The sequence below is a fragment of the Mustela lutreola genome, chromosome 8, assembly GCF_030435805.1.
Source record: "Mustela lutreola isolate mMusLut2 chromosome 8, mMusLut2.pri, whole genome shotgun sequence".
NCBI classification, from domain to species: Eukaryota; Metazoa; Chordata; class Mammalia; order Carnivora; family Mustelidae; genus Mustela; species Mustela lutreola.
Window position 1 is genome coordinate 96345003 of NC_081297.1, and position 10659 is coordinate 96355661.

A 10659-nucleotide genomic window follows, 5' to 3' on the forward strand; every position below is an offset into this window, starting at 1 on the left:
GACTTCTTTATCATAGGGTGAAAGAACTGGAAAGTCAAGTAAGAAAATTGAAAACCACTGCTTCCTTACCTGAGTTATCCTAATTAATGAGGTGAATACATGGCTACAAGGCTGAAATTAGTCATGTTAACTGTCTACACTCTAAATTCACAATTATTTTTCAGCTCCAAAGCATCCTTTTGCATCAAATGAACCATAATTTGGGGGTACTTTGTAAGTCATCAGAGATAGTAATGCTGCCACATCTCCAAATTAAATAGTATCCATATTTTCCAAGTAATTATTTTTTTTTCTTGAAGTTCCTGGTCAAAAGCTTAAATTCAACAACTCCAAAATACACAGAGCATAAAATAAGGAAGATTTTGCAAATCCAAGAAATGAGATCCATTCCTATTTGCATCTTGGAGACTTTCAAGCATCACTGCACATGAAAGACATTACTGGCCAATCAATGAAGTCTTTAGGCAGTTCTCACTGGAGCAGAACTGGCAATCTCACTGACCTGGATCAAAGCTGACAAAGAGGACAGAAGAGACAACTGCAGCATGACCTAAGTGACAGACATATACACCCTTCTTCACCGGTCAGCTGAAAGCCAATTCATCCTCAGTGATATCCCAAATCAGATCTCTCTGTTGACATGCTAAGTACAATGGAGGTAATATATACCATCTTGATCGCTGGTGAACTGACAATAGGAGTTTGGGGAAATGGATTTATTGTACTGGTTAACTGTACTGGCTGGATCAAAAGGAGAGATATTTCCATGATAGACGTCATCTTGGTGAGCTTAGCCTTCTCCAGAATCTGTTTGTTGTGTGTGATATCTTTAGATGGCCTTCTTATATGCATCTCTCCAGATACATATGCCAATAGCAAGTTAACGAGCATTGTGGATGTTTTCTGGACACTTAGCAATCATTCAAGTGTCTGGTTTACTTCTTGCCTCAGCATCTTCTATTTACTGAAGATAGTCAATATATCCCACCCACTTTTCCTCTGGCTGAAACTAAAGATTAACAGAATCATCCTGGGGATTTTTCTGATGTCCTTCCTTAGCTGTATAATCATTAGTGTTTCAATGAATGAGGACTTCTGGGATCCCTTCAAAGTCAATCATAAAGGGGCGCCTGGGTGGCTCAGTGGGTTAAGCCGCTGCCTTTGGCTCAGGTCATGATCTCAGAGTCCTGGGATCGAGTCCCGCATCGGGCTCTCTGCTCAGCGGAGAGCCTGCTTCCCTCTCTCTCTCTCTGCCTGCCTCTCCATCTACTTGTGATTTCTCTCTGTCAAATAAATAAATAAAATCTTAAAAAAAAAAAAAAAAGTCAATCATAAGGAAAACACAACTTAAGGAACTGAAAGTGAGTAAAATCCCAAGTGCTTTCAAACTGCTTTTCCTGAACCTGGGGGTTATCATTCCCTTTGTTCTTTGCCTAACCTCGTTTCTCTTATTACTTTTCTCTCTAATTAGACACACCAAGCAGAGAAAACTTTATGCCACAGGGTCCAGAGACCCCAGCACAGAGGCCCACATGAGGGCCATAAAGGCACTGATCATCTTTCTGCTTCTCTTCCTTATGTACTATGCAGTCTTTATTATACTAACCTCTAGCTTACTGATTCCTCAGGGAGAATTAGTGGTGATGTTTGGTAGTGCTATAGCTGTCATTTTTCCATCAAGCCATTCATTCATCCTGATAATGGGGAACAGCAAACTGAGGAAGGCTTTTCTGAAAGTGCTAAGGGTTGTGAAAAGTTTGCACAGAGGAAGAAAACCTTTTGTTCTGCAGAGAATCCTGAATACAAGGGGAAAGAAATCAACAAAAGATCCTCTCCCTTCTCCCAATTAATTACATTCAGTTTTTATAGATGCTATTAAAAATCATTAATATCTATATCTATCGTTATCCTAAATTTTCCTTTGTGTTCCTTCACATTTCTGTCTTAACTTTAAATCAAATGTTATCGAGCCACGTATATTTCTTTGCCTTTGCAAGAAAAAAATGAATACAAACCCCATGCTAACATTTCATATCATTGCCTAAATGCAAAGAGATTCTACTTCTTTCTGTCTGGTAAAGGTCTTGAACTCCAAAAGTAGAATTTTAGGCAAATAGGGTGCGGAGCAGAGATTTTAGAATATATCAGTCCTTCCTATAAAATCAATCATGTAAAACCTGTCTACTTTGTGCTGGAAGTCAGTACTTACCTTTTCTGCCCTGTCTTCTCCATTTCAAAATGGTTTATCCTCATGTGGAGGGAGAAAGGACACTCTGGTGAGATTCTCCCTAGGGTGAAATACAATGGTAAAAAAGAGGGGTGATCTCAAGGAAAGGTTGACCAGGAAAGGGGACAAGGGGACAAAGGGTGTACACTTAGAAATATGCATATTGAAACCACCCTAGCCAGTTTTAGGAGTCAGTTCTCAAAGATTTTTTGGAATGTTTTCTTTCTTTTCTTTTTTTTTTTTTTACTCAAGAATCTTTGACATGTCTTTTTTTTTCTTTAGCATCATTCTCTCTTCTTTTTTGTTTATTGTAACATTTTAAAGACAACTGGGTTTCCTTAAATTATTAATTTCATGCTTTCTTATTACACACTATGCATGCATAAGAAATAGGAAAAATAGTACATATGTTTCTTACATTATAGAAATACCTAAACACAGTTAGAAGAACCTTAGTTTATGTGATTTGTATTACCTAGGTTTAAATTTATTGTGGGTTGGTTTTCCCAAGAAAGAATAAATCAATTTAATAGTAGAATTAGTCCTATTCCCTGGAAATATAATTCAGTAAATATTTTCTTAAAAGTGATTGCTCCATCTAGAGAAATGACTATAATTTAGAATGTGAGATTATAAATCTTATAAAAGGGTTTGGTTGTAAATAGAATAATTTAAAATATGTTTTCTTAATTTTACATGAAAATGTTCCTTATCCAAGAGATGACATTTCAGGAAGTGAATTGTCATGGACAGCATTTCCTGTATTAAATAAAACTAAACATAGCAAATCCTTATCTAGCATCTTTCACATTTTGAGAAAAAAATGTTTAGTAAATATCGCCATGTGCCTGTCTCATAACAGTCATTTATAATTCGATTTGTAACACAGCCTTCGTTAATTAACCACTTATATGAAAACAAAATTATTATCCTCTGACTGAAAGTTAATTTTCTACAACTGACTGTACTGATCATTTCCAAAATCAAAATTAATTTCCACTAGGGAAGCTGACTTTTGATTAATTTATAAATATGGTGAAGAAAATGTACTTTCATTTACACATTGTGATTTTTATAGAATACATGCTTTTGTTTGCTTTCTGTGGCTCTGTATTCAAAATTCAATTTGACAGATCAAAGTACACAAAACTTAAGAGCAAGAAGCTTGTTGCAAATTCATGAAATACAATCTCTTTTAATTTGTATGAGAGCAGTTTCAACCCAGCATTTCCCTTATCACACACTAAAGGGTGATGGCTGTAATTTGCCCGAGATCAAAGCTAGTCAAACTGTTTGGAGCAACCATTTGGTTTAGTCCTCATGAATGGAGAAGCAATTCTATTTCAAAAGAAAGCCGCTTACTTCTAGAATTATATCAAAGTCAAAATAATGGATGAGATGATGTCTGTCTGCAGTGATATTGGAGATCGGGGTGTTCTCCCTACCAACATGCTCAGTATGGAAGACAACATCTTTGTGATCATTATAGCTGAAGAATTCATAATAGGAATGTTGGGGAATGTATATATTGGACTAGTAAACTGGGATTGACTGGATTCAGAAGAAAAAGATCTCCTCAGTTGACTATATCCTCACCAGTCTAGCCATCTCCAGAATTTGTTTGCTCTGTATATTGATACTAAATGTCATCATAATGATATGCTACCCAGATTTTTATGAAAATGATAAACTACAGACATTCATTAGTATCTTCTGGACACTCACCAACTACCTAAGTACGTGGTTTGCCACCTGCCTCAACGTCTTCTATTTGCTCAAGATAGCCAATTTCTCCCATCTGTTTTTTCTCTGGCTAAAGCGAAGAATAGACAGAGTGATTCATTGGATTCTGCTGGGTTGTTTGGCCATTTCGTCTTTGATCAGCCTTATACTAGCAATGACACCAGATTATGATCATGAGTTTCATAAAATTGTAAATCCTAAAAGAAACTGCACTGAAATGTTCAATGTGAGTAAAAGTCAGTTCTTCCACTCATTGATTCTCTTCAACCTGTTGGCAGTTGTCCCATGTACTGTGTCATTGATCTCATTTTTCCTTTTAGTTATGTCCCTATAGAGACATATCAAGCAAATGAAACTCAACGTTACAGGCTGCAGAGACCCTAGCACAGAGGCCCATGTGGGAGCCATGAAAACTATGACTTCATTTCTCTTCCTCCTTTTTGTATACTATGGGGCTTCTCTTTTGGCGACTTTTAGCTAGCTTATGAAAGAAAGGAAGTTAGTTGTGATGTTAGGAGAAATGATAGCAATTCTCTATCCTTCTGGTCGTTCACTTATTTTAATTATTAGAAATAACAAGCTGAGGCAGGCATCTATCAGGATGCTGAGATATGGGAGAACATTCTGCATGTTGTAAAATCTAAGCTTTATAAATGGATTTTGCTAATAAAAAATACATTTTCATTTTTTCCAGTTATCCTGTTTATTTTGGGTACATATCTTTATTTAAGTGTTCTTGAGACCTGTTAGCACATGAATGTATATATCTCTTTGTGTACAGTTCAGATTCTTATCTTCAGATGCCCTTTCCTCCAAGAGTGTGAGAGCTCACACTTCCCTTGTTGCCTTCTTACTGCAGATATTAGGCATGTACTGCCTAGTTAAGTTCCTTTAAGATTTTACATAGGCCCATGATAAAGAGCACTGAATCGCACTAATTGCATTTTCATTTTTTCCCTATCATACACTTCTTTCATTGCTGGGCCTTAATTTTGCTTCCTTCATGGCTCTGTCAGGTCACTCCCCTTTGGCTTATTAACTAGGAATTCAGATCTCCCCTGTTTCACCTCTGGTTCAGTGTCCCAATTATGTATCTGTCTCCTCCCAAGTGAGTGATGCTCTAGGTGGTCTCCTAGATAGTATTTTCTGGTTGACCTTATTCTGGCACCTCCTGTTGATTTTCCTTGAAATTCAATGTCCTTACAAACAACTTGCTGCTCAGGCAGCAATAGGATAGGAACAGATTCCATCCCAGTATCTCTCTCTATGGCCAATCCTAAGTGCTCTTCACAATCCGGATAAAAGAATGGGACAATTAATTTTGATCAGACTGTTTTATTCAGCCTCTTTTCTTAAAAAAAGACCTGCAGGGGTTCTTTTCACTCAGGACATTAGAAAAGCAATTAATTGGGAAGAAATTAACATACATTATGGAATAACTACATGCTATCACTAAAAGAATAATGTATGCCATAACACTTATAGAGTAGATTACAAAAAAAAAAAAAATAAGTGAATAAGAGTCACTACCAAAATGTTGTTCTACTGTGAACTACTCACTAGAGTAGTGTTGGAACACTTGATCTGGCATGTCTAAGTTCATGTCTGTCTGATAATGGCTATGCATTTCAGGTACCACCCTTTGCTATTTCAAATTCTGGACTATTTCAATCTACTCATTTTGTTTTGTTGTAACTAAAATATTAACTACCTGAAGGTTATCAATTTGTCTTCATATAATGATGTGAAATTCACTGTGAAAAGTCCTGAAATTTACAGTCATCAGTACATAAACTTCATCAACCATATTTCTAATATCCTAGCATTTAAGTTGCTATTTATTGTACAAGACAGGAGAATTGATATTCTTCTAATGGAATATATTAGTACATTCTACAAAATACCTCTTAATCCTACACTTACATTCTTCTGCAAGTTTAGATGAAAGAAGTGTTTTGTAAGATTAGTACTTCTGGGAAGACTTTCCTATGTTAGTGTGAAGTCCTTCCTTCCATGTTTAGTTTTCTGTATCTTCAAGGTTTGAAGCGCCTCCACTGACCACCAAAGTTCAAAGTAGTTCAAGTAGTAAGGGTTCAAAGCAGTAAGTTCAAAGTAGTAAGGTGACAAAACATTCTCTTGCAAATTTTTGTTGGGTTTTCTTTTCTACTTTTTAAAAAAAAATTGTAGTAGGGTATTTAATATGAGATCTGCACTTTCAACAGATTTTTAAGTGTACAATATAATGTTGTTAACTATAGGCACAATATTGTAAACCATATCTCTAAAATAAATTTATCTTGTGTAACTGAAACTTGATGCTCGTTGAATAATAACTCTGCCTTCTTAACTCCCCTCAGGCCCTGGCAACCACTATTTTATTCTTTGCTTTGATGACCTGACAATCCTAGATACCTATATAAGTGGAATTGGGCAATATTTATCCTTCTGTAATTAGCTTATTTAACTTGGCATAATGTCCTCCAAGCCCACCCAGGTTTTTGCATATTTCAGAATTTTCTTCTTTCTAAGACTGAATGATATTCCATTGTCTGTATATAACACATTTTCTTTATTCATTCATATGCCAGTGAGCAATTCGGCTCTTTCTACATTTAGTTGTTGTGCAGGACACTGCAATGAACAGGGCTAATATCACTTTGAGATCTTGATTTCGATTCTTTTAGATAAATAACCAGATTTGGGGGATGCTGGTTCATGTGGTAGTTATATTTTTAATCCTTTGACGAACTTTCATCCTGTTTCCATAGTAGCTGCACCCTAATTTATATGCTATACAACACAAGTATGCAGAAAATCTATACTTACCTGAAAAACAACAAAGAACAAAAACATATCCTCAAATTTATTTGAGTAAAGGTATCATAGTTACAGAGACCTTTTATTTACCAGGATACTAAGGAGAAGAAAATGATATGCCTGGGTCAGGGATCATTTCCAAGATCAGAGGAAAGCAGTCATCTGTGAACCTAGCTACATAATGAGACAAAAATCAAAGCTGAATCTTGGGAATTCTGAAGGTTTGTCCTTTAAAGAAGGATGGAAAGATACATGTAGCCAAAGAAAGTATCATCACCCTAGAATTATTCTACGGAAATTCTATATAGCAAAGTGTTTCTCAGTAACTCTAAATTAGAGAAGCTACTTCAAAATAGGAGTAGCTTGTAAGAATGAGGTAAACTTAATCATCTGTCTCTTCCCTTATAGTTTAGAAAGGCTAATGATCTAGATTCTCAGATGCAGTTTGGCAAAGCAGAGGGTGTAGAATAGATAAAAACACAGAATTTTAATCTCTTCTCTCATGTGTGCACTGCTCTTGAGAACATTTTAAATATAAAGATAATCAATACTCCATTAGGGCTCCTTCGTCTTGTTATATATTACATCACAAACCAAATGACCATTAAATTGATTTGACTAAGAAGACAATGCGTTATTTTAAAAGATCTTGTGCATGTAACTCTTCATCTGAACAACCAAGATAAATGAGCTAAAATGTTTTTTAGACCCAGATAATCTATATTTAGTGTTAATCTTTTAGAACCTCCGAAAATGTACAGTTCTCAATGCTAACCCAAACTTTGGATTTTTAGCAGTAATCAATATTATCATTTAGGAAAATGAAGATTCCTCTACAAATTTCGATTTTGGCCTGTTTTGTAATAACCAGAAAATCCTTGGAGTTTAGATTTGCCAGATAAAATACAGAACACCCAATTAAATTTGAATTTTAGTACTTCCTGGAAGTACTAATTTCATGCAATTTGGGACATACACTTAAAAAAATCATTTATTTTATTTTATTTTAATTTATTTTTTCAGTGAAAGATCATTTATTGTTTCTTTGAAATTCAGGTTTAACTGGGTGTCCTGTATTTTTATTTGCTAAATCTAGCAGCCCTATTGAGGTTACTAGTATGTGTCCCAGATTAATGAATCCAAAATTTGCAAAACATAGTCTTGCAAAACACAGACAATGCAGGACCATGAAAAGGAACAGGTCTAATTTGCATCCTAAAATGTAGCTCAGCCTAAATTTAACCATATGTGGAAAAGTAAGGCCTGCCGATCCCAGTTTTACATACAGGTGACACAGGCAGTGGCCAGGACAGGGATTGCCAACCACATTTGCTTCTCAATACTAATTAGGATTTAATGATGATAGCTACAGTCTTCATTTTTCACTCCAGTCTCCACCACAAGGCAGACTACAATAAGAGAGGCAAAGGAAATTAGAGCAAAATCGAGAAGTAGGTGTACCTATCAAACTACATCAGTTCAGCTTGAAACCAGTTGGGTTTTTTTCTGTATTTTACCATGCCGGATAAAGTGGAAACTACCTTAATGCTCATAGCAGCTGGAGAGTTTTCAATGGGGATTTTAGGGAATGCATTCATTGGATTAGTAAACTGCATGGGCTGGATCAAGAATAGGAAGATCACCTCCATTGATTTAATCCTCACAAGTCTGGCCATATCCAGAATTTGTCTATTATGTATAATACTATTAGATTGTTTCATATTGGTGCTGTATCCAGATGTATATACTGCCGGTAAACAAATGAGAATCATTGACTTCTTCTGGACACTAACCAACCATTTAAGTGTCTGGTTTGCCACCTGCCTCAGCATTTTCTATTTCCTCAAGATTGCAAACTTTTACCATCCCCTTTTCCTCTGGATGAAGTGGAGAATTGACAGCATGATTCCTAGGATCCTGCTGGGGTGCTTGGCCCTCTCTGCATTTATTAGCCTTGTTGTGACTGAGAATTTGAATGATGATTTCAGGTATTGTGTTAAGACAAAGAGGAAAGCAAACGTAACTGTGAGATGCAGAGTAAATAAAGCTCAGTATGCTTCCATCAAGATTTGCCTCAACCTGTTAACGCTCCTCCCTTTTTCTGCATCCCTGATCTCATTTCTCCTCTTGATCCTCTCCCTCTGGAGACATAACAGGCAGATGAAGGTCAGTGCCACCCGGTGCAGAGACTTCAACATAGAAGCCCACGTGGGAGCCATGAAAGCTGTCATCTCCTTTCTCCTCCTTTTCATTGCCTACTATTTGGCCTTTCTCGTAGCTACCTCTAGCTACTTTATGCCAGAAACTGAATTAGCAGTGATCATTGGTGAGTTAATAGCTCTAATCTATCCCTCAAGCCATTCATTTATCCTAATTCTGGGGAGCAAAAAACTAAGACAGACATCACTAACAGTGCTATGGAAAGTAAAGTATATTCTGAACAGAAGAAATTTTTAACACCATGAACAGATCTGAAGGCCCAACTATCATTTACTAGGACGAAGGAAGACATGATGTTTCTTAGTTGTCTTTGGTTCTTGCATTAATGTTGGTTTCATATGGTTAATTGTGCTTAAATGTATTTACTATATCTATAATTGTAACTTGGGAAATCTCACATAGATCAGATTTTGCCTCTTTTTCTTAGTCTCTTTCTTCTCTCTCTCTCTCTCCTCCCTTTCAGAGTTTTTTCTTTAAACATGTTTTGGAACATATAAAAGTTAATATCTTAATATTAACTGTCAGAGGAGAGAATATTTCCATAGTTAGTTCTAAATCATTTCTCTAGATGCAAAATTGTACAACTAATTCAGAACAACTGTAATAGTATCTAGTTGTTATTTGCATCCCTATGAAAAGCAGCTCACTCATCCCCATGGTCCTAGTTAGGTTTTCTCCACAGACCATCCAACTAGACTCCACCTTTGAAAAAAGTTCAATATGGTGACAGTTCTTAATCAAATGTTATGCAAGTCTGTGAATGTGGCAGAAAATAATACTGATTATAATCATGGTTTAAATATGTATTGTAATTAAAGTAAATATTGTCACAAGTTCAAAAATTATTTTGGGACAATAGATCAATGAAAGAAAGATACTCTGTAAGTGTGAGAGAAGGAGAGTTTATATAGAAAGTTTCTATAAAACAAAGTTGGCCAAAGAAGGAACTTACTGATTGATTATTGAAGTACATTTCTCCATAAAAGAACATACAGAATTGCTTTTAGCAGACAAAGATTGTACCAGACACTGATTGTCAAGATACCCGTATAAGATAAGACCGTCAATCAAAAACTAATGCACTGAAATGATAAAACATCAAAACTGTCAACGAGGACATTGATTCAATACAGATCACCACTACATGCCAGGAGAATACTACTTGGATTATACATATATTATTTATGAAATAACTCTTTGGGAAATTCCAGAAAAAGCATATCATTTATGTTGCAGAAAGGATATTTTGCAGTGATTAACTATGTTACTAACTAGCCTAGAATAGCCATAATCTTTGTGTGGAGAAAAAATGTTTGTAAATATTCTCATCAATAAATTTGGCAAAAATAAAAATTAATTCTACATTAGTTTCATATGTTAATTTTTCTTATCTGAATCTGAGTGTGCAAGATACATGTTGATTAAAAGGATAAATTTTAAAAGAATTATATTGAGTCCTTTGTAAGTTAAAGAGATAGCAGAAAATTGGAAGCATACACTGAAGCTTACATTCTTTTCAATATAGTCTTAAAGAATACCTGTCCCACCTCCCACATATGCAAAGGCCAATATATTTGGATTTACTAGGCATGGGAACGAAGGAAAAAAAAAACAAAACCCTGGGGGCTAAGAGAAATCTTGGAAAATCCATG

At 35.6% G+C, this 10659-nt stretch overlaps 3 protein-coding genes across 3 annotated transcripts; all 3 read left to right on the top strand.

Annotated features, from left to right (window-relative positions):
• The first annotated feature begins 640 nt into the window (after window positions 1-640).
• TAS2R9 (taste 2 receptor member 9) lies at window positions 641-1850 on the top strand. Its single transcript, XM_059187518.1, has 2 exons — window positions 641-1146; window positions 1337-1850. Exons 1-2 carry the CDS (start codon window positions 641-643, stop codon window positions 1848-1850), a joined length of 1020 nt encoding a protein of 339 aa, XP_059043501.1.
• A 1826-nt stretch (window positions 1851-3676) lies between these two features.
• Window positions 3677-4637, top strand: TAS2R8 (taste 2 receptor member 8). Its single transcript, XM_059187519.1, is given in 2 exon segments — window positions 3677-3772; window positions 3774-4637. Coding segments are annotated over 2 exon segments (960 nt in total).
• A 3668-nt stretch (window positions 4638-8305) lies between these two features.
• TAS2R7 (taste 2 receptor member 7) lies at window positions 8306-9244 on the top strand. Its single transcript, XM_059184548.1, has one exon. The coding sequence runs from the start codon at window positions 8306-8308 to the stop codon at window positions 9242-9244; it is 939 nt and encodes a 312-aa protein (XP_059040531.1).
• The last annotated feature ends 1415 nt before the right edge of the window (window positions 9245-10659 follow it).